The sequence below is a fragment of the Podarcis raffonei genome, chromosome 10 (genome assembly GCF_027172205.1).
Source record: "Podarcis raffonei isolate rPodRaf1 chromosome 10, rPodRaf1.pri, whole genome shotgun sequence".
In the NCBI taxonomy this organism is placed as follows: domain Eukaryota; kingdom Metazoa; phylum Chordata; class Lepidosauria; order Squamata; family Lacertidae; genus Podarcis; species Podarcis raffonei.
The window spans coordinates 43,574,046-43,600,922 of NC_070611.1; the positions used below are offsets into that span (position 1 = coordinate 43,574,046).

The window sequence follows — 26,877 nt, forward strand, 5'->3', positions numbered from 1 at the left end:
GATATTGTGGCTGAGATAGGGTTTCTTTACTTTTTGGGGGTACAAAGTAGTATACTGTCAATCGAGCATGTCAGAAGCTAGTTTGATTTTCCAGCTCCAAATCCCCCACGCTTGACACCTCTCAGGTTGCAGCAAACGGTAAAACTACACAGGGATAGCGAACATGGTGCCTTCGAGGTGTTCTTGAACTCCAACTCCCAGCAGCCCCAGCCAGCCTTGCCAGCGGTCAAACGTACTCCAACAACACTTCGCCGGTTCCAAATGGCGACCCCTGGGACGTCACTCACAACTTGCAGCCCAAAGCTCAGTTGGTGCAAAGCCTTGTGCTGTATTTGTTCGCATGCATGTAAGATACCCGCAAAGTGCAGGCGGGGAGAGGAAGGGAGCACTGACTTCCGAAGAGCCATAATCTCCAGTTTACCTCTCCAAAGAGTTAAGTTTTTGTCATTTGTAGAACCCGAGATACGAGGCAAAATGGACAGCTGCTGTTCTTATTTTCGTGTGAGAAATCCACTGCTCCCCTTTTTAGTGCTTTATTCCCCCCCCCAAAAAAAAAATTCCTACAGACGCCCATATTGATGGCTGTATCACTGGGCGGTTGCCTCAGACGACAGCTGAGGGGAAGGAGGAAGCAGTATGAGTTGCATATATTTCCAGTTTTCCACGCCAGGCAAAAACGTTCCTTTTTAACCAGAACTTTGGTTGATTTCATTGAATCCTATGCCCGTTTAAAATATGGTTCTTTTTTTGGAGGGGGGAATTGTTATTAGGTTGTTGTTTTATGTATATATATGTCTCCGCTCCTCCACATGCAGCTGCTGGGTGACCTTGGGCTAGTCACACTTCTCTGAAGTCTCTCAGCCCCACTCACCTCACAGAGTGTTTGTTGTGGGGGAGGAAGGGAAAGGAGAATGTTAGCCGCTTTGAGACTCGTGAAAGGCGGGATATCAAATCTAAATCCATATGTAGTGGTTTTATATTTTGATTTTTTTTGTGATCCGCCCTGTGAACCTCCGTGCATAGGGCAGTATATATGAATTCAATAATTAAACTAAAAACAAAATATATGAGCTCCGGTGCTTGCTGTCAACCTTTTGTTCGGGGTATCCTAGGCTGGGGATGCTAAAACCCTGACCTCCTTAATGGCCCGCTACTTCGGGCCGAATCAACTTCCCGGAAGTTGGGGACGGAAGCCGAGTCTTTGATGAGAAGTCCACGTGCCTCAAAGTTCCTCATTTTTGCCGGAAGTTCAGGTTGTGGGCTACTCTAGCCGTTCCGCGCCTCTATCGCTGTTGCCGCGAGATCGCGCGGCTTTTCAAGATGGCGGCGATGCTGAGAGTATCCGAGGCGCGGTTTCTGTAGGGCCCTTTCTCTCGTTGGAGCGACCGGGCGCCGCTCTGCCGTCGAGGTTGGCGGGCTCCGGCATCTTCCTTCGCGCCCCGTGGATCGACTGGGGTCAGGCGCGGATCTAGGCTGTCCGCGTCTCCCTGCTTGGAGCCACCGGCTTTGGCGCCAGGTAACCTGTTACCGTTTCCCGACATAGAAATCCTTTCATCTTCATGGGCACAAACAGTTGTTTATACCACGAAGGCTGGAGCTTTGTGCAGAGCTGCGTCTCCTGATGGTCCGGTGTTAAAACCCTGGTCGGATCAAGGGCGAGCGTTTTTCAGTAAATGCCTGACTTTAACAGAAAAGGGTTTTTTTAATGAAAATATATATATACTATATTACTGTTGTTGTTATTATTTATACTATATTATTATTATTATTATTATTATTAATTAATTACTATTATAATGAGATGTACTTCTGTATGACTTGCAGAACTTCACTCGTGTGTTTAATACTGACGTTTATGCTGAATTATATATATTTTTCTCCTCCTGGTCTAGTTTTCATTCAGTGAAACAATAAAATAAACAAACTGTCAAAATGGGGCGAAGATCCACGTCATCCACCAAGAGTGGGAAGTTCATGAATCCCACAGATCAAGCTCGTAAGTGTACAGAATTTATTTTTTAAAAGTAAGGGGGAGGGTTTTAGGGGAGACGTATGGTTGAAAGCATGTAGCACAGTGTTAGAAACTAAGATAGGAAAACTAGGAGCCAAATCGCACCTTAAACCTAGGTTACGGGTGCAACAATGGAATGTCTAGGGGCACTTTTTTAAATAACTAGAATACAAAGCTGAAAATGAATGAACTGCTGCTAAAATATTATGTTCATTTTTCACATGGTCTAGTCCTTCCCCTGCCCCCCCCCAATATTCTTAAGAGGGTCTCTTCTCCAGCCTTCAGAGAGTAGCTGAAAGTGGGAAGGCAGAAAAAGGTCCTCCTTTCCTTCTGCTCTGCAGTTTTAATTTGAAATCTGAGGCGCAGTAATGCGACCAGAGCTCATAAACTGCTCACACTAATTAAATTCCCTGTTGCAAAATGTGCCTGTAACAATGGGAGTTTCGAACACTAATGTAGCCCGAGGTATAAGACCTAACACTGCAGGCTAAAAATGTTACAGTATACTGTGGGTTTAGCATTAAACAATGTCAGTGAAGGAATGTACAGGAATATAAAATAATGGGATGATGGTAATGTCAAGTGGAGATTTTTCTTCAGAAGATTGCTTTACATCAAGCTAATCAGTTGAAGGCATAATGTTGCTGCTTTATAAATCTCATATACAAATATTTATATTAAATTATTTGAAGAGCAGTCAGTATGACTTGCTTCACTGCAGTCTGTTAATTATAGGATTTCTCATAGTTAAATCTAAGTGCACTTCTGTGCAGCTTTAAGCCGGTCCATGTTTACTATGGCTATGTACACACTATAGCTTCAAAGCACCTTTGAAGCACAGCCTTTTCCTCAAAGAATTTTGAGTACTGCAGTTTATTAAGGGTCCCTGGGAATTATAGGTAAGTGCAGTGTAAGCTATAGTGCTCTGAATTTTTTGAGGGAAAGAATTTGCTTCAAATGTGCTTTAAGGGTACTGTATAGTGTGTACACAGGCTGTGTTTGCAAGAGTCAGATTCCTTTCGGATGGTAGAACACTCAACTTCTTTCCCTTAAAGACAGTTTTGGAAAAAGGTGGAGTAAGTGCTCAGGGTTGGTCAGGCAACATTGTGTGTGCTTTTGTGAAGTATACAAGTAAAGCCTTATAGACTTAGATTCCTCCTTGGGCAGATGCTGATTGCATTTGCACATAACAATAAACCAGATTTTCTGTCCGACTGTTGTTTGTTGTGAACAAGCAGCATTCTGGTGCATGTTGCCCAGTTCCTGCTTTGCTCCTTCCCTGGCACAAGTACAGTACTTCTTAGGATTCAAAGTGTACTCTGAAGTACAATGAGTTCCGTGATAAGTGTGGTTTTGATTGCAGCCCAAAGCTTGCTAGTACTGGGTCTGAAATTGAGCTTTTATATCTTTGCAGGCAAGGAGGCTCGAAAAAGGGAGCTTAAGAAGGTGAGAGATCGTTGCTTTACTAAAGGCTGGCGACCCTATACTTCTATGTGTTATGTTCCTAACGTAAAGCATACCTTGTTAATGTAGTACTTGCTAACTGATGAGCCCTTTCCTATTTAAAAATACAGTATTTTCCAAGTATTCATAAAGCTGGAGAAATAATGCATTTTTAATAGAATTGTGATAGTACTAATGTTATATATTTATAGTTTTCCTTGGTGGATGATTAGTCTTATTCTCATCTGTAAGTATAAATATCATGGCAGTGTTTGACCAAGTCCTCAAGTGTCTTTAAACAGGAAGCCAGTAATATAAAACCCCACAGAACTAGAGACTGAGGATTGTAAAGGTTGATAGGGTATAAATGTGAAGGTGTGTTAACACACTGCCTTTAAAATTGGAATTTAACAGCTTAGAACAGTGTTGTGCAGACTTTAATCTTGTGGGATCTGCTTTTTTAAAAAACTAGAAACTTATCCTTCAAGTAGAGCCGGGTGCAAGATATGTTATAGTGGGGGCAGCAGACTCTTAAAATTAAGGAACAGGGTGCCTCTAAGCACATGTTTGGCCCATAATTGTTTTCCCAGTACCAGAATTGAGCTCACAGTTCTGTCATGCAAAAACCCACTCCTGGATCCCCCTATTTTTTGTATTGTATATGTTGCTTGGTTTGGCCGATACAGGAATCTTTCACTCTCTCTCATTTTCTGGTGAGTCCAGAACAAGAAGCAACGCATGATGGTGAGAGCAGCAGTGTTGAAGATGAAGGATCCCAAGCAAATAATCCGAGATATGGAAAAACTTGATGAAATGGGTAGGTTTGAATAAACCTTTTTGGGGGTTGGGGGAAACTTGAATGGAGAAACCAGATGGGGCCAAATGCATCTGTGAAGCTGAAAGACTTAGGGGTAGGCAATATGGTACTCTCTATATGTTATACTAAAGCTCTCATTGTCCCTGACCACTGGTCATGTTGGCTTATTGGGAGTTAATAGTTAAAAAATATCTGGAGGAGGAACACATTGGCTGATGTAACAAATGTTATCAGATACCATCTTTCTTTCTTTCTTTTTTTTTTTTTTGGGAGTAAGGAGATCAAGGGCTGGGTACACTCAAATGGCCCCGCCCCCGTGTCCTTTTTCTTTCTCTCTTTTAGAAGCCATCCTAGAAACATTGATGGGACCAGGCAAGCTGCCCTAGAAAGAGGGTTCATTGAATGGGGAGCCAGGCCCAGGAAGGCCTCCCCCCCCCCCCTAGTCACTACTTGGGTTGCTGATCAGGCTGGGGCACCTGGGAACTAACAGAGTTATTTGAGCACCAGTAAGCTGTCTTCCCAAATATGTATTCTCTTTTAGTGGCACTTAGGAGGAAAGCTTTCTTCGGGGTTCTGTTTCTGAACATGGATGCCACAATGACACATGTGTTATAAATGTGGTGTGGTGAGAGGAAGAGAAAACAATGACTTAATTCAGGCTTTGCTTGTAAATCTCTCTCCTTCCACATGGTGGTCTCAATCCTAATACTGGATCAGAGTTTAACCCAGTGCAGCAACCCCAGCTCAATGAGAAGGTGCTGAAGGACAAGCGTAAGAAATTGCGTGAGACCTTTGAGCGTATCCTGCGGCTCTATGAGAAGGAGAATCCAGACATCTACAAGGAGTTGCGCAAGCTAGAAGTGGAATATGAGCAGAAGAGATCTCAGCTCAGTCAGTACTTCGATGCTGTAAAGGTATCTGCCCTCATCAGATTTGAATGGCATTGATTTAAGGGTTCTTACTCCTGGCTTACTTAAGTGTAGACAGTGCAAAGCCAGTTGCTTGGTTCCTTCTAAGCCCTACTGCGCTTTTTTAAAAATTACAAGGACACCATGCATATGTCTGGTAACAAACAGTACATGCAAGCAGTGGTGTGTTGCATTTGAAAATCATCTATATAAAAACTGGCTTTTCTGAATCTCCTCCCTATGTAGTTTGGTGACCAGAAACCTTCACTTTTCCCTCCTCAGATTTCATTGGAATGGTTTAAATGACTATTTCATTAATTTGACTGCTCGTGTGATGTTCCTTCTAAATGGTTGCTTGCATTTATGAGTTCTCGGGAAACTAAATGTTATGCCACTGATTGCTTCATGTTGCTTTCTCATTTATAAAGCACCTAAAATTTGCTAAGTGCTATGCAACCCCCCCCCCCCAACATTCCTGCCTGTAGGCTTACAATCAACTAGACATGGCTCAGAAGGGAAGTGAAAGCCCTCTTGGCTGATTATTAAAGCTAGTAGTAGTTGTTTTTTAAATTTAAATGTGGTTTTCATTTATGCTAACTGCTTACAGTCTAAGTGACAGAATTCAAAAGAAATGGGGAGGGGAGAGGAAGATAAGTAGGTTCCAGGCCTAAGTCTTTCATGAGGTTGTGTCAGGCATAGGCAAACCCGGCCCTGCAGATGTTTTGGGACTACAACTCCCATCATCTCTAGCTAACAGGACCAGTGGTCAGGGATAATGGGGACTGTAGTCTCAAAACATCTGCAGGGCCGAGTTTGCCTATGCCTGGGATATACAATCAAGATACATAATGAGCAAGGGAGGAGAGGATCCAGGCGCCGGGTGATCCCAGTTGAGCTGATGGAGGGGCGCTTGTCTCACCTCTCTGTCACATACCCATTGTCACCTCCTGAAGATTAACCTAAGGGAATGTTTAAAAATCTCTTTCAGAATGCTCAGCATGTCGAAGTGGAGAGTATTCCCCTGCCAGATATGCCTCATGCCCCTTCCAACATCCTCATTCAGGACATCCCCCTGCCTGGAGCGCAGCCCCCCTCTATTCTCAAAAAGACATCAGCCTATGGGTAAGCAAGGAAATGCACTGGAAAAGGCCAAAACTCTTTTTGGGGTTGGTCTGTATGGATTACAATCTGATGCTGCTACTATGATTAATAGGCTTTTGTGAATCTGATGCTGCTACTATGATTAAATAGGCTTTTACTTGTGCATTTAGAGTTTTTAAAAACCACATGCTATAATTTGTGAGCTGCTTTTTGTTCATGCGGTTTAATGGTGGTTCTTGAAGTGTAGCTTAAGGCACAAGACATGGACTGACATCATTTGGGCTGCATGCTAGTACAGAAAAGTGTTAAGTGTGGCTGTCGATTAAATCTGGGGCACATGCATATATTGAATTAAATTGGTGCTCAGCTTCTTGTCCTTGTTGTCAAGCTGTTTTGTTGCTGGCTGAGAAGAAATACTAACTTCAGCCACTAGGGAGACAATTGGCATAATATTCATAGGGCATAAGTAAGTAGCCAGAAACTAGGGCAAAAGCTCAGCTGGTGCTGCAGTGGCATCCAACACTCTAGCTCAAACGGAAAAGCTTGTAAATCCTTAGCTTTTAAACTGTTCAAAACCTTGTTTCTAGACCTCCTGTCCGGCCTGTTTCTGTACTTCCACCGCCTGGGCTTGGTGTTCCTCGCTTACCTCCAGGCAGGAAGCCTCCAGGACCTCCACCAGGGCCGCCTCCACCTCAGGTCTTGCAGATGTACGGTCGGAAGGTTGGATTCACCTCAGAGATGGCCCCTCGGAGAAGAGAAGAGGAAGTGTCTTACAGTCCAGAGACAGGTAGTTTTTTTCCTCATCCGCAAGTGCTACCTTTGAAGGTGACCTAGAAACTACAACTAATCCAGAATGCGGTAGCTAGGCTGGTGACTGGGAGTGGCTGCCAAGACCACATAACACCGGTCTTGAAAGATCTATTTTGGCTCCCAGTACATTTCTGAGCACTATTCACAGTGTTGGTGCTGACCTTTAAAGCCCTAAACGGCCTCGTTCCAGTATACCTGAGGGAGCGTCTCCACCCCCATTGTTCAACCCAGACACTGAGGTCTAGCTTTGAGGCCTTCTGACGGTTCCCTCACTATGAGAAGCAAGGTTATAGGGAACCAGGCAGAGGGCCTTCTCGGAAGTGGTGGCCGCCCTGTGGAACACCCTCCCATCAGATGTCAAGGAAATAAACAACTATCTGACTTTTAGAAGACATCTGAAGGCAGCCCTGTTTAGGGAAGTTTTTAATGTTTGATGTTTTATCGTGTTTTTAATATTCTGTTGGGAGCTGCCCCGAGTGGCTGGGGAAACCCACCAGATGGGTGGGGTATAAATAATAAATTATTATATTATATTATTATTATTACCATTGTATTTGAGGATGGGGGCTGGGGTTTCATATTCTTCTGTACACAGGCAGTTGTGCTTTGTGGAAAAGTTGGGGAAATCTGACAGTTTCCTATGTTGTTCATTCTCCCCTGTACTTTTAAAAGATGTAAAACTAGATTTAGTTTTGAGGACACAGATCTGTAAGGAGAAGAAAAGACACATTGCCAATTTTGAAGGAGGCCTAAAAGATGGATGGCAAATAAATAGAAAGGAAAGCCATGTAAGACATTCCCATGTTTTGAGCATGGAAGAAGCATTTGAAATATCTGGTATGCATATGTATTCTCGTGTATATGCTTTTAAGAAGCTACTAGTTCCCAAGAAATACATTAGGCTTGCTATTTAGAACTCCCCCCCCCTTCCCCCAAATCTCAGATTTATGTGAACGCTTTTTGGATATGACTGCTATGATACTTTGCGTGCTACAGTTAAACATAGTTAATGGAGCACTCCCCTAGCATGAGTGATAAACAATGATCCCTTGCTGAGCAATATGTCTGAATCAGCAGTTGTGGTTTTGTTCCAAGCCATATTGTTAAACCAAGGTTTGTTCTTGGCATACCAACAGTGGCTTGTTTGGATGTAATGGTAAGCCAGAGATTGTATTTTGTTGATCATGCCGAGGAAGGAGTGAAGCAGAAGCAGTTTGTATGTTCCAGGTAAACCATTAACTATGATGTTCAAATGTCACCACTAAATAAATATTGTCACTGTTAACCTACTTTGTTATTTATTTATTTTTTGCTTTGTTCGGGAACAATTTTATATAAATTATCATCAGCTATGCTCATTTGTAGACACTTTGCTGTACATCTGTGGGTTTATAGAAGAAACCAGCCATCCAGAAATCAAAGTGGGCAGGTGATGCAGGTATTCTGATATTTCACAATGATTCTTCTTGGCTGTGAAGTTTGCAGGAGACTATTGGACCTGAACTGTTGATTCTCCTCTTCACCTCCCTACCCCATTGTATTGTAAGGGAAAGCTTTTACAGTATCAAAACAAGCTGAACGTTGCTTTTCTTGGTGGCTTCATGTTTGAACTACTCAGGTCCACGAGGGCAGGATGATGAAGCTTCCAGTACCAGTGAAGATGAGGGGTATCCCGAGGACATGGATCAGGACAAACACGATGACACTACTGATGACAGCGACAGTGACAGAAGTGATGCAGACAGTGAAGGGGAAGAGTTCATGCATCACGATGACACGGCTGAGAGGGAGGGTGGTGAAGACAAGAAATTGGGTAAGCTTCTCAGGAGAATGGATTCGAAATAGTTATGCTTTCATAGTGTTTGAGTAGGTGAGAGCAAGCATGAATGCTTTACCAACATCTGAATTATTGTTCTAAGCTCTTTCATAGGATGCCTTCCAGCCTTGTTTTGTAGAGTGGTACAAGCAATCTCTTGGAGTTCTTTCTTTATAAACATACTGTTCTTGACTAGTCTGATACGTATCCCACCTGATGTATATACTGGCTGCATCAAAGGGGGAGTTAATACAGCAAAGTCTGCTCTGCTGGGACCAACCCTGGGTTGGCTCCTCCTCCTCTTAGAACTGTTTCCCTTAATGGCTGTCCATCTGGTTATTGTAACAATTGCATAACTTGATTTAAGAATTTGTGGCTGAATCTGCTGTTTTGTTCTTCCCCCTCTTACCATTTTTTGTGTGTGTCATGCATATTAACATTGTAAGCTTGTGGAAGGGTACTGTGTGGGCATTAACTTTGTGCAATGCCTAGACCAGCCTGGCACCATCCTGTTGCTTTAGAGTACGACTTCCATCAGCTGTAGCCAGCAGAACCCTGGGATCCAGCAACATCTGGAGGAAACCAGCTTAGAGGAACAATAAACAGGGACATTGAGGCACTTTATAAATAGTAGCTAATAATAATGTTGGGTCATTTGGTTGTTAGAAAAGATAAATGGCTTTGTACAACATAAAATCAAGCAGATAATGTGCTCACCTGTAAGAGTCACTTGAAGCCTTGAAAATACATAGCTACTTAAATTTCTGAATTGTAGCATGGAAGAGCCTGGATTTTTAAAGCACTCCAGACATTAAAACTGAGAGGAGATGACTGATGAATTCCTAATCCTCCATCAATTTACTTCTGCAGGTCATAGTGTACGGTTTGCTGAGATACCTGGAAAATCACGCAAGAAGAAGAAGAACATGAAAGAGCTCACACCACTTCAGGCCATGATGCTGCGAATGGCTGGTAAGAAAGCCTGGATTTTTCTCAGCTTTATTTCCCCCCCCCCAACCTTCTTCATTTTAGTTGCAAGCTATGGAAGTCTGTTTACCCAGAGAAATTAACTCACAAATAGTTTATTAAGCAAGGATTTGCATTAAAAATCTATCTAGAAAGTGCCCTATGATTAGAAGCTAGGATATGGGACCATTTAGCACATCAGCTGACTGATACAGCAGTGACTTTGAACTCATAATTCGCATGTGTGGTTGTCTTCCAAATTCCTGAGTCCCCAACCCCTGATTAAATTAATATGAAGACGGAAGGCAGGGACTGGTTTAAAGGATGCTTTCATAGCTTTCTCAGACTGGTCATGGTGAAGCTGGTATGTAGCTGGGATTTTCAGACACTGTGGGATGAAGGAACCCCATAAGCGGCTGCCCACAAAATATTAACGCAGGACTATTGCAGAAGAGTGTTAAATAGACCTTCAAACCTTGAAGATACACTGAGGAATCCCTAAGCCAATTCTATCTAGCTTTTTGAAACTTAGCGAGAAAATGAATTCCTTGACACCACAGGGCAGCGGGGCACCTTTAATGATGGTTAGGTGTGCCATGGATGGGGGACGCACTGTGCAACCATCTCCATGCTTCAGATGAAAGAAAGTGGGTGTAAGAAAAATTCTGAACCCTGCGCTCCTACTCTGGATTAGGTCCCATGCCACTTGCTGGAATTTATTTCCGATCTATGCAAGGCTGGGGCACGGCTGCTAATCTTCCAACCCCATTCCACAGGAGGGATGCAGGAACGAGGCAGTGGGCTTGGAACATCCTGGAGGAAATTTGGGCCTTGCCGTAGCCGCCCTGTGGAGATACTTGTAGCATTCAATATCAGTTTCTTAATTTCTGATAGAATATTTTTCCTGGGCCTTCAAATCATTATTTTCTAATGTTGGCCTGTGGTCTATATTGCCTTTTAAAGTCCCAGAATCTGTTTTAAAGATCAAGCCTGCATTATTTCTCTTCAGGCCAGGAAATTCCTGAGGGAGGCAAAGAGATAGAGGAATATTCTGAAGAGGAAGATGATGACGACGACGATGACTCAGAGGCTGAAGATACACCACAACAGCAAAGCACGGAAGAGGCCCATGCTGAGACAGCATCGTCGGCAGCCTCTCAAGCATCCCAGCCACAGCAGCAGCCACCACCTCAGCCTGTTCCTCCAGCTCAGATGCAAGCGCCTCCCATGCCTGGGCCACCCCCTCTTGGGCCACCTCCCGCACCACCCTTGAGGCCTCCAGGGCCACCTACTGGCCTCCCTCCTGGTCCTCCTCCAGGTGAGCACCTGATGAAATTTAAGAAATCCAGGCTTCTCTTTGCTTTGGGCTCCCAGCTTGGAAATCCCAAAAACAGGCAGTTGTCTTACTCAGCTAGCATACTGGTGGAGGCTTCCCACTCCAACGTCACATGAATGTTGCACTTCAGACACTTGTCTTTCTCATCAGGCAGATACTCAGTTTTTTGTTTAAGCAGTCTCTTGCAGCCGTGGCAACAAAAGGAGGGGCGGGGGGAGGCAGCTACCCAGTGGGTGGATGACTGTTTTTGTACATCTCTGGCACTTTGTAAATGATTTTACGTGATTCAGAAGGAAAAAATAATGTATTTTGATAAAAAAGTGGTCACCATTACCATGGGCTGTGTTGGAGTGTTTGTGTAAAAAAGCAAGGTAGTTTTAAAACCTCTCTTTCTCATCTCTTTGGCACAACAACAGGTAAATGGTAATGAGGAATTGCCATGTTAACCCATAAACTAAATCATCTTTGTGCAAATGCTTTCACAGGGGCTCCTCCGTTTCTTAGGCCACCTGGGTTGCCTGGAATGCGTGGCCCTTTACCACGACTGTTGCCTCCCGGACCTCCCCCTGGCCGCCCCCCTGGCCCTCCCCCTGGCCCACCGCCAGGTCTGCCTCCCGGCCCCCCTCCAAGAGGACCCCCACCTCGCCTACCACCTCCAGCCCCTCCAGGTAATACTACAGTTTACTCACAGAATCTCTTATTCACTGTTGTGGATAAACAAAATTAGTCTAGTGGCGTATGCTTTCATCTTAAGTATTTTTATGTAGTAAGGGTTATGTACTGCTTAATAAAAATCGTAATTTATAAGTGGTCAACTACAAGCTGATGTTGAATCCTAAAATTAGAGGGCGATATTTTCCTGTCCTTTTTGTTCCAGCACAGCGAAACACTCTAGGTTTTATGAACCGTTGATACACCTGTTGGAATTTGATGATTTAAAATGTGTGTCCCATGTAATTTTGCAAATATAATGACCTTAAATTAAGGGGAGGCTAAAGGAACTTGAGCTGATGCTGGTATTGGTTCCTTCTGAGCAAAGAGTAGCAGGCTAACTTTTATCTCTTCCTCCAGGCATCCCCCCTCCTCGTCCAGGCATGTTGCGCCCTCCTTTGGTGCCCCCACCTGGGTTATTTCCCCCCGCTCCCATTCCCAATCCTGGGGTGCTGAGTGCTCCCCCCAGCTTGATCCAGCGTCCCAAGGCGGATGACACCAGTGCAGCCACCATTGAGAAGAAAGCCACAGCAACCATCAGCGCCAAGCCACAGATCACCAATCCCAAGGCTGAGATCACCCGCTTCGTGCCCACAGCCTTGCGAGTTCGCCGAGAGAACAAAGGGACAGCTGCCACCACCCAGAGAAAACCTGATGATGAGCCTTCTGTTCAGATAACCAAAGCAACTCCTAAGGCTGGCTCTTCTGCTCCCATTTCTGTGCAGACAAAAGATGATGTCTATGAAGCTTTCATGAAGGAAATGGAGGGGCTACTGTGACAATCTGTTCCCAGTTAACCTGTATATTCTCTATGATTATGAGATCAGACTACTGTTTAGGGGCAGAGGTTCCATGTTATAGTGGCATCCGGTTGAAGAGCTCCTTCATTTGTGACAATAGTCCCCCATCCCAGTTAACTTGTGATCACATTTGGGAGAACGACCACTGCAGAGAGTGGAAAAGGGGTGCAATTACTCTACTCACTTTTTAATGAAAGACTTGGTTGTGTCTGTGTGCTCATGGAAAATCCTGTTGTCTCTTTTTTTATTTTTGTTAAAGGGAGGAATTACTTGAGGAACCAGAACACACTGTTAAAGCATTTCTTCCACATATACCTGATCAAGTTTTTATGTTTTGTTTTGGTGGCTTTCTGTAAATATTTTGTAATGCTGTTTTTAGCTGGGTGAGAAAAATGGGTTTACACATAGTTGTAAGGTGGGCAGGTTACTGTTTGCATATATGGCATGCAAACATTTTGCACCCTGTGTATCCTGCACTCACTACTGTGGCTTCTTGCTGACAGGAGCAATCATTGTCTTATTGAAAGAGAATAAATATTTGATGTAATACACCACTGTCTGACCAGTTATCTGTACTATTTTGGGTTTAGGAAGGAAACGTAGCCTGAGGACCTGACAAATGGCACCTATGGAAGGTAGCTAATGATGGTTTAGACTTAAGAGAACTCTAGCAAACATCCCTAATGTCTGAAGAATCCATAAAAGGGAGAATAGCTGTTCATTCCATTTGGGAAACATGATACAGTTGTATATCTAAAAAGTATCTCTTGCCCCCTTTAAAAATGAACCTGAAAGGAACCCAGGCTCCATTCATAGATGACAGAGATGGCATATACATATAGACTGACCATTGAAGAATATTAGTGAATATAATATGAATATCTACTTTAACTGGATATAGACATGTGTGCATAATCATCACCTGATGAAGTGAGTTGTGTGTAAAAGCTGAAGGGGGTGGAGAGATTGATGCACCAAACCTCCTCCATAGACAACTAGAGTGAAATGTGAAATCCTGTGTCTTCTGTCCAGTATCAGTGCGAGAACGTTGGAACAGCACCTTAATCCAAGGCAAAATGCATTGTCATTCACATATGTACGCCCACTGCTAGTACTATGCTTGCCTTAGAATTGTCATGGTTCACTTGGTTATGTACCATCTAGAGGTAGACCACCTCACATCACAATAATTTGAAATCCAAAATACCGTACCTAACAATTGCTTGTGTCGAGTTCTGGCATACAGGCCCCATACCCAGTCTGACATCTCCCCTTATAAAAGGGTTGCAGGGCTAGCAGCCAATGACAGGTAGTATTCAGCTAACTAGATGGATTTATTATACAGCAGAGAGCAGCTGGGGTGTTTGCTATAAAATGAGGGGAGGGGGAGAGCCATGTCCACCAGCTTATAAACTCATTGGACGAAAGCGAAGCCTAAAAAGCTCCAAAAACAGAGCAAGGATTTCAAATGGGTACCCCCCAAAAAAACGTTGCCGGGCAGAGGGAGAACAGGGTAGGTGTATATGTAATACAAATACATTCGCTCTGGCATGAGTATTTTGGAAATCGGATGATTCTAACGTTCGCCGGGAGGAAATATTTCTGCAGATGTAAAGAACAGGAAGATCGCAAGTCCTGGCAGAGGATAGGAGCGTGGTCAATGGTTATGGATGGCGGCAAAGTCAAAACAGCAATTGGGGGCCCCAGGTTCTCCACCCCCGTTTTAAGCTCCTACCCAATTAAAAACCGCAAGTGAAGCTCGAGGGCACCTTAAGGTAAGCCCTTCGCTCCTCGACCAGTCAAGAATTGGGTTGTGAAAATTCAAACTCGTTCCTTCCCGTTCCCAAAATGGCGCTTCATAAAGCAGAAACGGGGACACTTATGTATACAGGAAGTGATCTGAAATCCACCGCTCCCTCTTGCATCGCAGTGCAGAGCAGAGGCACTTTGTAGTAACTCACAAATTAGGGTAGAGGGGACGGGAAGAGAATCTCAAGCCCTTCTCGGGATGCGGTGTGGTGGCTCTGAAAAGAGCCTTTGGGTTGGTGAGGCGGGGCGAGCGCGAGGGGCGCCTAAGCCCTCTCTCCGCGGATGCGCCGCGCCAGCTGGATGTCCTTGGGCATGATGGTCACCCTCTTGGCGTGGATGGCGCACAGGTTGGTGTCCTCGAAGAGCCCCACCAGGTACGCCTCGCTCGCCTCCTGCAGCGCCATCACGGCCGAGCTCTGGAAGCGCAGGTCCGTCTTGAAGTCCTGCGCGATCTCGCGCACCAGGCGCTGGAAAGGCAGCTTGCGGATCAGCAGCTCCGTCGACTTCTGGTAGCGGCGGATCTCGCGCAGCGCCACGGTGCCCGGCCGGTAGCGGTGAGGCTTCTTCACGCCGCCCGTGGCCGGCGCGCTCTTGCGAGCCGCTTTGGTGGCCAGCTGCTTGCGAGGCGCCTTGCCGCCCGTCGACTTCCGAGCCGTCTGCTTCGTCCGAGCCATCTTTGGGGCGCGTTTGCACTCACTAAAACACCACGATCAGCCCTCAACCAGCCGCAACTACAACTCCGAATAGAGAAAAGACGTGATCGCGACCCTTTATTTATAGTGCGCTCCTGTCTCTGTCCCCATTGGCTGACATCAGTGGGGCAGATTCTCATTGGACAGCTTCTCCATTCGAAAACTCCCGCTTTGGTTTGTGTCACTTACGGACCGCCTCCTAGCAGCCCTATAGATTTTTTTTTGCAATGGCGAGTTTCCCCGGAATATTCACCCTCTAAAATCAAGCAGCTCTCCCTTTTGTGTTCAATGTTGTTCAATACCAGCCGACAGGCTCTTTGCTTGTATAAACTCTCTCTCACTGGAAGCTGCTTTGCTAAGCTCGCCTAAATCTTTTATATAAGATCTTGTTTGAGAACATTTTGGACTGTCTCTTCATTTTTGACGTTTTTCAGCGATTAGTGATATTGACAGGGAAAGACAAACATTTACTGTTTAGGGTTGAACCTCCCCTTCCCGATTTCTCATAGTTTACATTGCACTTTTCTTGGTTTTTTTTTATTATTATCCCAAACTACGTGAACTTCAGCTCGTGAGGTTGGAGCCTTTAACATCCTTGGGTGTAAATTCCGTTTAACTCAGAGGGAGCTATTTCCTTGTAGACGTGCACGCGACGGAGTTATAAATCCCAGTAATTTCTATCGGAGAGCACTTCAAAGCCCAGGCGGAGGGGGGGGGATCCCATTGATTCCACTTCAAATATACTGTACTTAGCTGTGGCCGCATCTAGGAAATAAGGCTCACATTAGTTAATGGGACTTGTTCCCAAGTTAGTTTGTTTAGACATGCAGCCTTAACAAGGGGAATCGTATTTTTCACAAACGGTCACCTGTGGAGTTGTCTATTTACACTAACTGTGACCCACGAGAAGCATTTTTATATATACATATATAGGATTTGGACGCCAAGTAACTTCGAAATACACTCCTTTGGAAGCAAGATGGCTTTTATCTCAGAATGTGCTGTAAGACTGAGGAGTGAACCTGCCCTTTTCACTTTGAGACTAAGGACCACCTGGAGTCTAATCGTTGTTTTCCAGGGGTTTATTCTGAAAAAACATAGGTAGATTTTAATTATTTATTCAAATTTCTATAACATTCTTAAGGTATCTAAATCAGTCTGCATAAGATAGAGCTGCAGTGAAGTCCAACAGTCAGTCACATACCTTGTGGGTTGTAATTTAAATTCTGCATTAAACTCTTGAATAGTGTTTGTGTGTGTGATCTTACACTATCAATATAGTATTGGCTTTGAATGTACCTAAATAATACAATATTTAGCACCTTTTCTATAGAACAGGCGAGCTGGTAAGGGCTTGGCCGATTAGCAATGGTGAATCTATTTTGTGTAGTCTTGTGTTACCTCCGTTTACTTGAAGTCCACCTGCAACGAGGAGACTAGCTTTAAAAACTCACACCACGTCCTGTGATAGACCTTACTGTCTGAAGATGTGACCCGCACAGTTTTTCGGGTGTTTTGGGGGCTTACATTGCTTTAATTTACAAAGAAAAACAAAAGTTTCGCTCTTGGGAGGTCTCCCCAGCTCCTGCAGCCGAGCCTTAAGAGCCCTTTTCCAAACGTTGCCTTTACTTTTGCGGTTTCAAAAAAGCAACGAATGCGAAGCACCCTTCCCTCTTCGCCCTGGTTGATATATTTGATTATTTGGTGGTCGGTATGGTGTAAAAATCGCACTTTATTAACTCGAAAGAAACACAAACTGGGCGCTCGAAAGAGTTCCTGTCTGCCTGGCAGAGGGGCGGGCCCTGCAGCGGACCAATCGCGAGGCAGCTCCTCTCTATAAATAAACAGCGGCTGACCTACTTGAGCTCACTTTTCTTCTGTCGGGAATCTTTTTGTGTTGTGTGTATCGCGCATCTCTCTCCTCGCCATCATGTCCGAAACGGCGCCCGCGGTTGCCGTTAGCGCTGCTGCTCCTGTCGTGGCCTCCAAGGCTCCGGCCAAGAAGGCGAAGAAGGCTAGTGGCGGCGCCAAGGCGCGCAAGGCTTCGGGCCCCAGCGTCACCGAGCTGATCACCAAGGCGGTGGCGGCGTCCAAGGAGCGCAAAGGGGTGTCTCTGGCGGCGCTGAAGAAGTCCCTGGCGGCCGGAGGCTACGACGTGGAGAAGAACAACAGCCGCATCAAGCTGGGTCTGAAGAGCCTGGTGAACAAAGGCACTCTGGTACACACCAAGGGCATCGGCGCCTCGGGGTCCTTCAAGATCGGCAAGAAGGCCGGCGAGGGGAAGGAGAAGGCGCCCAAGAAGAAGGCGGCTGCCGTCAAAGCCAAGAAGCCCGCCGCCAAGAAAGCCGCGGCCGGCGGTGTCAAGAAGCCCAAGAAAGCCGCGGCGGCCAAGAAAAGCCCTAAGAAGCCCAAGAAGCCGGCGGCTAAGAAGGCGGCCAAGAGCCCCAAGAAAGCGGCCAAGCCCGTCAAGCCCAAGAGGGTCGCCAAGAGCCCGGCCAAAGCCAAGGCGGTGAAGCCCAAGACAGCCAAGCCGAAGGCAGCCAAGCCCAAAGCGGCCAAGGCTAAGAAGGCGGCGCCCAAGAAGAAGTAGACGTGCCCCGCGCGCTCCTAAAAAACCCCAACGGCTCTTTTAAGAGCCACCCACCTCCTCCTAAAAAGAGCTTGTCACAAATGTATATATACTATTGCAATATATAGATACACACACATAAATACACGCTTGCCACAGTATATCTTGCACATGTTTGGTCAGAATTTCAGTCACTGCACGGTGGGTCTTGCTCCTGGGACCGCGCAGAATTATTAGCCTGAATTTCTGGAAATGGGGTCATTAGATCGGCCTCTATAGCGGGATGCCAGCTTGCTCTGGGTTGGTTGGTGTGCCAGTCTGGAATCCTGTAGCTTCTTGAGAAGAGTGGATCTAGTTAGGCGGGCACGGAAGTGAAAGAAGAGGAGGGAGACGCTTTCATCCCAGAAAAGTTAATTTCTAAAAAGTTAATTTTAAAAACTTGAACTTTGAGCCCTTGAATAAAATCAGCTTGAAAGTATTGTTGCGGAAAGATGGGGGAGAAGCCGCGCTACTTGGTTATCCAACTTACAGGTGGTGTGTTTTTTTTGGGGGGGGGTTGTATTTGTGTGAATGAATTCCTCTTCGGTGAGAATTTTTATAAATTTTATGCATTGTTAGGAGCACACGGTGTCGCTAGTGGGATTTATTTCTGCGCCAAAATACATAGAACTGGGTTTCGGTTTTCCTGAAAGTAAGTCCCATTTAAACATAAAGCAGTTTAATTCTGAGTCAATATGTTTAGGACTCGGATTTACAACGTATTAAAACAGCCCTATGCCTGTGGGAAACAGCTGTCAAAAACTAAGATACATTGTACCACGTGTCCAGGGTTAGATTGTCTCGGTTGTCAAAATTTGCTGGCTAGTTCTTAAAGGGTCCTAAGATTCACGGCAATTAAATACTAGATGGAGCACCTTCACACTGTCAATCAATGCCAGCTTCTGCTCAGCCCCATTGAATTCGGTGTATTTACTTTAAAGAATTTAAGACAATTTAAAAGCGGGCGACTTTCAAACTTTTAAAATAGTTTTTTTGTGAATGAACGATCGCTTATGTCAGGTCGAACGGCAGGTCTTTCATTTCCCCGTCAAAGTCGGTGTGAGTTGTGATTTGCTCAAACCGAGAAATTGCTTCAAAACCAGCCAATGGACACTCGGCATCTGGCTGGCCAATCATGAACGAAACCTGAACGCTTGTAACTCTTTGCGAGTTCTCAGCCAATAGGAAATGAAGAATACAAGTCTTTCATTTGCATATCGCCAATATAAAAAACAGCAGCGCTCCTGAGCCCGCGGTGACTGCAGAGCGCACGAAACGGCAGAGATGCCGGAGCCAGCGAAGTCAGTGCCGGCTTCCAAAAAGGGATCCAAGAAAGCTGTGACGAAGACTCATAAGAAAGGCGATAAGAAGCGGAAGAAAGTTAGGAAAGAGAGTTATTCTATCTATGTCTACAAAGTTCTGAAGCAAGTTCACCCGGACACTGGCATTTCCTCCAAAGCCATGAGCATCATGAACTCCTTCGTGAATGATGTTTTTGAGCGCATCGCTGGGGAAGCCACCCGCTTAGCGCACTATAACAAGCGCTCCACTGTCACCTCGAGAGAGATTCAAACGGCTGTCCGGCTCTTGCTGCCCGGGGAGCTGGCTAAACACGCTGTCTCCGAGGGCACGAAGGCTGTCACCAAGTATACCAGCTCCAAGTAAATTACCGCCACTCACTGCAACCTAACGGCTCTTTTAAGAGCCACCTATTTTTTCATTAAGAGAGCTCTACGACACTTCTGTCCCCTACTAAAAGTTTTAATGCAGTTTAGTAATAACCTGCAGTTTTATAAGAGTATATATATTTAAAGTAGATGAGTAAATGAGCAAATTAAATTAATTTTGATATGCAGAAGATATTACAGTTCAATTTAAGGAGCCGCAGAAAGGGGAGAAGGAAGTCAAGTTTTGAAATGTTTAAAAAATTGTGAAGTTGGTGAAATGTATAAATGTGAAAAGCATATATATATATTTAAAAAGTTCAATGCAGTTTAAATATAAGACATCTCCCCCACTATATGCAGTAGTTAAAAGCTAAATGACCAATAAACAAATGATCGAACAGAGATACCCTAGAGCTCCTTTCATATGATTCTCCTGCGGTGAATAAATTTTACTTCGTTTGTGTCCCAGATGAAATCGTAGTTTTATATGCACAGAAAGAATGACTGATGGTTGCAGAAAACCGAATTGTGAAGCAATTTTCTAGTAATAACAGTTGGGTAATTTGAATTACCCGCGCTTTGCAGTTATTGGTGAGCTGTAGCCAGCTCCTATATACGGTTTGTAGACGTGCGGTTGCACAACAAAAGTGGCCAGCGCTTCGAAGTTCCTAATGATTAGTATCCATGCAGTCTCCAAGTTATTTTTTTAGAATTCACTTATTAAATGTTCGTGAAATGGGTAGGATTACTGGGATTGCAGAACACCTTCGGAAAATACGGTCCCGAATGAGGATATTTTATTACATAAACAGGGTTACACATAGGCGCACACAAACAATTCCTAAGCGATGTGGTTTTTGTGAGGCAGCTTGATAAACATGGACGCATATTTTCTACTTTAAAGAAAATTAAAAGGGTGATTTATGTGAACGAGACACTATACGACCCTTAGGTTTACACGTAGCTTGGCATTCCTCCGCCCCTGGCGCCTACGCAATGCAAAACGGAGGGGAAAATTTAAAAAGCGAGATGCTGACGATTTTTAAACATCAATGCGCGCCTTTTCAAACTGTCGAATGAGCTTGAGGTTTTGTAATTCCAACCAATCAACACGTCGACTGTATCCAATGGCGAGAGTTGTTCATCTAGCAATAGCCAATCAGAGGGCAGAACTAGTGTATAAATGTTGCCTTCTGCGCTCAGCTTTTAGTTCTTTTCTGCATCTACGAAGATGGCTCGGACGAAGCAGACGGCTCGGAAGTCGACGGGCGGCAAGGCGCCTCGCAAGCAGCTGGCCACCAAAGCGGCTCGCAAGAGCGCGCCGGCCACGGGCGGCGTGAAGAAGCCTCACCGCTACCGGCCGGGCACCGTGGCGCTGCGCGAGATCCGCCGCTACCAGAAGTCGACGGAGCTGCTGATCCGCAAGCTGCCTTTCCAGCGCCTGGTGCGCGAGATCGCGCAGGACTTCAAGACGGACCTGCGCTTCCAGAGCTCGGCCGTGATGGCGCTGCAGGAGGCGAGCGAGGCGTACCTGGTGGGGCTCTTCGAGGACACCAACCTGTGCGCCATCCACGCCAAGAGGGTGACCATCATGCCCAAGGACATCCAGCTGGCGCGGCGCATCCGCGGAGAGAGGGCTTAGGCGCCCCTCGCGCTCGCCCCGCCTCACCAACCCAAAGGCTCTTTTCAGAGCCACCACACCGCATCCGGAGAAGAGCTTGAGATTCTCTTCCCTTCCCCTCTACCCCAATTTGTAAGTTAATACAAAGTGCTTTTGCGATGGGAAAGGGGAGCACATTTAAGTCGAAGGAGCTGCGGAGCCTTTGCTGGTACTTTTAGGCATGCGTGAAAATAGTAAGTTTAGTTCATATCACGTAGACAAAGCACTGAGTTCATTTTTATATTGAAAAGTTTCCTTTAAATTGGGTATTGCCCTATGTCTTCGCACAAGGAACTGATTCCCGTTTTTCTTATCTCCGCCTCTACAACTCGCTGTATGGGTCGTTTTTAAGTGTTTAGTTTCGTCCTAAGCCTTCCATAGGTCTGGGAAAGTCTTGGTGGTTTTTTCCTGTCTGATTGGCGGGAAGCTTGAGACGTTAAGCTTCAAACCAGAAAAGCCCGCGCTCTGCCCTCTTCGGTTGCTGCAACCATCTTTTAGGAGGCGTGTAAGGCGGGAAGTTTGAGCGAGGCCCTTTCCGCTCCCGACTGCTTTCCTACTCCGTCCGAATCCGAGAGAATTTCTGCTTGATCTTTCATTTTACTGCTGCAGCTTCCTCCAGTTCTTCGAAATAAAACCAAAAACCACCTTCGTACTCTGCTTTGTGTATGCTTAGTAATGCCTGAAACAAAACTAAATGCTCTTTCTTTCTGAATAAATAACGCTCTCTTACAGCTGATGCGGAAAGAACCTCAAGACACAGTCATGTTGGCACGGATGAGAAGATGTGATGGCTGTGCTGAGTCGGAGCTGCAGCGAAAAGGAAGCCTCCAAGTTGGCTTCCCTGCTGGCCATCTGCTCTTGGCAGTAACCACTGTGCCCACCGAGCTTTTCTGGTTCTTATAAATTTTTGTACTTCTACAAGTGTTCAGGTTTACTTGAGCCCACTGGTGCTTTGTGTGTGTGTGTGTGTGCACTGCTGTTTTAGCTACATGAAGACTTGCACTTGAATACTGTAATGAATTTTGTATTTATAAGCATGTATATGACACTGCATATTTCTGGAATTGCACTTGGCGGCTTGGTTAGCTCAAAGCTAGCTGTTGTCCTTCTGAGTATGAATGAGTGTGTGGTTTCTTGTGGTTCTCACAGCAAAAAATAAAATAAAAAATCCACTCAGTTCTCTTACATGGCACTTTCCCCTCTTTTGGGTTTTGTTCAGATCTCTGTTCAGATCCAGAAGTACTCATATGGCGTCTTTATAAATGAAAATACCACTTTTCACCTTTGCAACCATGTTCTTTTTTATTTATTAAAAAACACAGCATGCTTTATTTTCTATAAATATACCAAAGTGCTAGTTTTAGGGATATCTAGATGGATCCCAGGGTGGTGTGCAATAATAACAGCAAAAGACAATAAAAACAGTTGGGAAGCTGCAATACGGGGGATATGTTGTGATTACCCTGTGATAAGCAACAGGCCATAGGCAGCTGCCAGCACCCACTATTTGATTCCCCCGCAGTGCTTCGGAAGTAGTGTTACTCCTAGGCATTCTGGGAAATAAAAATGGTCACGCCTGCTGTGGCTCTGCTGCCAGGGGATAACCACTGAGGGTCCCACCAGAGGGCATCTTGCCAGGGAGGGGCCCTCAATTCTAAAGTGGGTTCTGATAAGTAAAGGGTGCATTCTACAACTGGGCTAGCCAATGTGGTGCCCTCCAGATGTTGCCGAACTACAACTTCCACCATCCCTGGCCATTGGTCATGCTGGCTGGGGCGTCTGGGAGTTATAGTCCAACAACATCAGGAGGGCACCATGTTGCCTACAGTTGACACCTTGGAGGCATTTAGTAGCTTCAGGTTCCAGGCCTCTGCATGACACTGAAACTGTGATCCATAACTGAAATTAAGGCCTGTTTCAATGTCTTCTCATTTTTGTACCTTGTAACTGCAGTTTGTGTGTGCGTGCATGTATGAATAGTGTTAACCAGGCCAGAAGTTTGATATATTTCCCTGCATTATCACACCCTTATAAGTAAATTTATAAGCTGGGTGAGTGGCCGAGGGTATCATTTGGTGGGATGTGTCAGAAAACATCAAAGCAGCCTTGCAAAAGTCCTGATGCAATATGCTTCTCTCCTCACCCCACAGTCACCAAGCTGTTAGTGCATCCTTGCTAGTATCAAGCTGTCAGGAATAATCTTAAATGCACTCTAGAACCTAGGTGGGCAGTCTGTGTTGCAGGTCAAATGATGGATGGCTTGCGTTTTGCTGGATACTTTGGAGAAGCACACACATTTTGTTATCAAAGCTAACAATTTGTAAACATTTGAAACACTCAGAGCGTCCCAATATCTTCAGCATTAAAAGGGAACTGATGCACAATTTAAGATTATGAGACATTTAGGAAGTGCCACCTGTATATTATACTTCACTCAGGAATCACCTGCTGCATCAGGCAAGTGTTTGGATGTTGGCACTTTATGCTTAGGAACATTGTGTGGAGTCAGAACAGAGATAACAGCCACCTGGGATTAGAAATGGAGGGCTAAGGAAAACTGCCAGTCGCTTGCAAGCTGAAAAAAATTCTATTCATGCTTCCCGATCAGTTAACCTTTCCTAATGATCCATAAAAATAAAGAATTTTGTGATTAACATCTAGTGCTCATATGATGTAGCTCAGCTCTCCTTAGACAGTTAGTGCCCAAGAAATTAAATAAATGTGGTGTTGCCTCCTTTGATCACAGAGCAAAGGGAACATCTTTTTTTTCTTTTTGCAAAGGGAACATCTGAGCCCTGCTTTGGTACTTCAGAATGCAACGGGGCAGCAATCTGAAATAAAGGAGCTGAAGTGGAGTGGGGGGGGGAGGGAAGCTCTCCTCTCAATATTTATGGAGACCAACCAAGTTGAAAGCCCATCTACCATCTCTTCCCTTGCCTCACTAATGAAACATTCTTTGTTAAGCCATGCCTACAGAATGCGATTTGCTGCTGATCTTGATAACCACATGCCACAAGCAGAGTGCAGGAATGACCAAGATGTCCCTACACAACAGGTGCCTGCACCTGATTCTGCTTCAAAGGCTGTCCTTTGCCAATGAGCTAAGCCACACACCTGTCTCTTCCTTGTCTCATTAGTGGAGCTGGCTGGAGGCTTCTGTCAGCCTTTAGGCAAGAGTATCTAGGGAGACTGAGATATTTGGGGGGGGGGGATTTTGCACACCCAAATTCCTTCCTTTTTTTGCAGTGCTGTGGGGTGAACCTATAAAACCAGGCCAGGCATCAGCTGGTGTTTGACCTGGACAAGCCCATAGAAGCAGCCATAGTCACCAACCTTTAAAAAAAGAAGAAGCACAAATTGGCTGAATTTTTCCATCCCGTAGTCATGTTTTTGAAAATATGTCCCATGTTTGAAAATGTAGTCCAATGTAGTTTGTTTCTGCCCTTGATCTCCTTTCTGTGGTGCAATGATTTTTGAGAGCTCTAGTTACCCCAGACATTATAAAATACTGTAATGAATTAGGAACTTTCAGTAGGGGAAATTGCAAGCTTCCAGAGCTGAAGGATGGTGGTTTCTACAGCTTTTTGCTGTAGGGTCTCCTTCTGCACCACCAGCTTCTGCCCCTCCAGGCTATGCATAAAGCCTTCATAGATAATTCAAATTTTCCCAGTGCAGACTACATTGATAGACTGGGCTACAAACTGGAAATCCATGATTTTGCCACCTTAGGCAGAATGGGACAAGGGCTTACCCATGCAAATTGGAAATGACGTCTAAAAACCCCAACAGTATCATGGAGCACTCTGAGGTGCCCAGAGATAGTTGGCATGGCAGATGTCCATTTAGCTGCGCTGTCCTAGGCAACTGCCTGGTCTACCTGTACATTAGGCCTTGAATCGTAAGTACGCACTATACCTTTAAAGAACATTCAAATCACATTCTTTCCCTCAGAGAATTCTGGGCACTGTAGTTTAACCCTCACAGAGTTACAATTCCCAGCAGCCCTTAACAAACTACAGAGTCCAGAATTCTTGAAAAGGGGAAAATGTGCTTCGAATGTGCTTTAAAGTTATTGTATGTACACAGCCTGAAACATTTAAGTGGAACAAACTAACAGGCAGAATTACCCAGATCCTACCTTTTCATGATTTCTGTATGGGAGTAAAAATTGCAGCTATTTTGAAATCTTTTGGTATAAACAGTATTAGGTTAAGTAAATTGACAACTTACATTTATGATATTGTTTGGTAGAATGCTATTTTATCATGACAACAAATGTAATTGAATTCAGTATGTCTAATAATAATAATAATAATAATAATAATAATAATAATAATAATAATTATTTATATGCTGCCCACCTGACTGGATTGCCCCAGCCACTCTAGGTGGCTCCCAACAAAAATTAGTAAAAGCACAATACAACACAATACACTAGAAACTTCCCTGAACTACTTCTGAGTAGACATGGTTAGTTACGGTATCTAGTTTTCAGTTTTATGTGTACACCACAACTTTCTCCTATCCCCCTCCCCATCATATTCCGACAGCATAAGATGGATACCTGTTGTGTATGAAAGGTATGAATAATGTTTCATCTTTTGGAATTTGACTGCTATTTCTATGTTCTGGCTGGTCCTGTTAAGTCAGTCACACCACGGACCCATTATATCTTTATCTTGCCAGATAAAAAGCAGTGCCCAAGAACTGCCCTACTGCTCAAAGCTTTCCCAGCTATAAGACAGCCTGGCTTGTGTGGGTACATTGGATTTCGAAGTTTTGAGGAACAGCCTGAGCACAAGGAGCAAAGTGGTTTATCTGAAAGGAATGGAGAAGGCCTCGGATGCTGAAGCAAAGATGCTGAGAACTCTGTAGAGTGTTCCAAAAAGCGGATAAAATAACAAACATGTTACGCAACTCTGCATTTCTGGTTATTGCTGCTTTGCATTGGCTCATAACACACAAACGTAAGTACAGTTTTGATTAAGTACTTTGGTAGACAGATTGACCCTAAACTGTTTGGGACATGTGGACTTTACTGGATCCAGCAAGGTTACTTGTGTTTGTATATTTGGGGCTAAAAAGTACTGCCAGGACCCAAAGAAGACAAATTGTGTTCCATATGTACACAATACCCCTAATTATATCATACCTTAGTACAGATTTTAATTGTAAGCCACTTTGAGAGCCCACTGTGGCTGGAAAGCAGGATAGACATATGATCAGTAATAAAATAAATTGTTCAGCCTCACTCATCATGAGGATCCTGTTGACTGTAATCCATGAAATATAAGTGATCAAATATATGTGATCAAAGACAAAATCACAGCCAGGGCCCAAGTGACAACGTAATGATATAAAAATGATGATTATTTAAACATGAACAGCTATACATGTAAACATATGTGAGTATGCTTCATGACTTTCGTGAGCATGCACACTTCTTCAGATACCTGAAGTATCTAAAGAAGTGTGCGTGCACACGAAAGCTTATACCCAGAACAAACTTAGTTGGTCTCTAAGGTGCTACTGGACAATTTATTTATTTATTTTGACTGTGTCAGACCAGCACAGCTACCTACCTGAATTGGTAATTGCTGTTCTTTTTTCCAGGCAGTGCTGGCAATGTTGCCATTGCAGATGCTTCAATAATCCCAGTTGGAGGTAAATCCTGAGTGTGGCTTATTTCAACCTAAACCCTTCCTTATCCCACTTGCCTGAG

General features: G+C 44.6%; 6 protein-coding genes across 6 annotated transcripts in view; 5 read left to right on the forward strand and 1 right to left on the reverse strand.

Annotated features, from left to right (window-relative positions):
- The first annotated feature begins 1,244 nt into the window (after positions 1-1,244).
- WBP11 (WW domain binding protein 11) lies at positions 1,245-13,270 on the forward strand. The gene is made up of 12 exons (XM_053407307.1): positions 1,245-1,516; positions 1,893-1,996; positions 3,426-3,457; positions 4,178-4,271; positions 4,989-5,185; positions 6,168-6,301; positions 6,868-7,067; positions 8,709-8,903; positions 9,777-9,878; positions 10,882-11,190; positions 11,694-11,876; positions 12,280-13,270. Exons 2-12 carry the CDS (start codon positions 1,933-1,935, stop codon positions 12,696-12,698), a joined length of 1,929 nt encoding a protein of 642 aa, XP_053263282.1. The 5' UTR covers positions 1,245-1,516; positions 1,893-1,932; the 3' UTR covers positions 12,699-13,270.
- A 932-nt stretch (positions 13,271-14,202) lies between these two features.
- On the reverse strand, positions 14,203-15,284 carry LOC128422801 (histone H3). Its single transcript, XM_053407317.1, has one exon. The coding sequence runs from the start codon at positions 15,200-15,202 to the stop codon at positions 14,792-14,794; it is 411 nt and encodes a 136-aa protein (XP_053263292.1). The 5' UTR covers positions 15,203-15,284; the 3' UTR covers positions 14,203-14,791.
- Positions 15,285-17,107: 1,823 nt separating this feature from the next.
- Positions 17,108-17,916, forward strand: LOC128422799 (histone H1.01-like). Its single transcript, XM_053407314.1, has one exon. It carries the CDS (start codon positions 17,151-17,153, stop codon positions 17,808-17,810), a length of 660 nt encoding a protein of 219 aa, XP_053263289.1. The 5' UTR covers positions 17,108-17,150; the 3' UTR covers positions 17,811-17,916.
- Positions 17,917-18,385: 469 nt separating this feature from the next.
- On the forward strand, positions 18,386-19,584 carry LOC128422803 (histone H2B 7-like). The gene has a single exon (XM_053407319.1). The coding sequence runs from the start codon at positions 19,113-19,115 to the stop codon at positions 19,491-19,493; it is 381 nt and encodes a 126-aa protein (XP_053263294.1). The 5' UTR covers positions 18,386-19,112; the 3' UTR covers positions 19,494-19,584.
- Positions 19,585-20,365: 781 nt separating this feature from the next.
- On the forward strand, positions 20,366-21,261 carry LOC128422802 (histone H3). Its single transcript, XM_053407318.1, has one exon. It carries the CDS (start codon positions 20,727-20,729, stop codon positions 21,135-21,137), a length of 411 nt encoding a protein of 136 aa, XP_053263293.1. The 5' UTR covers positions 20,366-20,726; the 3' UTR covers positions 21,138-21,261.
- A 4,613-nt stretch (positions 21,262-25,874) lies between these two features.
- The window catches only part of LOC128422492 (uncharacterized), a 66,228-nt gene continuing 65,225 nt past the window's right edge, over positions 25,875-26,877 (forward strand). The window contains exons 1-2 of the mRNA XM_053406576.1: positions 25,875-26,122; positions 26,769-26,819. Of these exons, the coding sequence (XP_053262551.1) occupies positions 26,062-26,122; positions 26,769-26,819 (112 nt within the window). The 5' untranslated portion in view covers positions 25,875-26,061. The remainder of the gene's footprint in view (positions 26,123-26,768; positions 26,820-26,877) is intronic.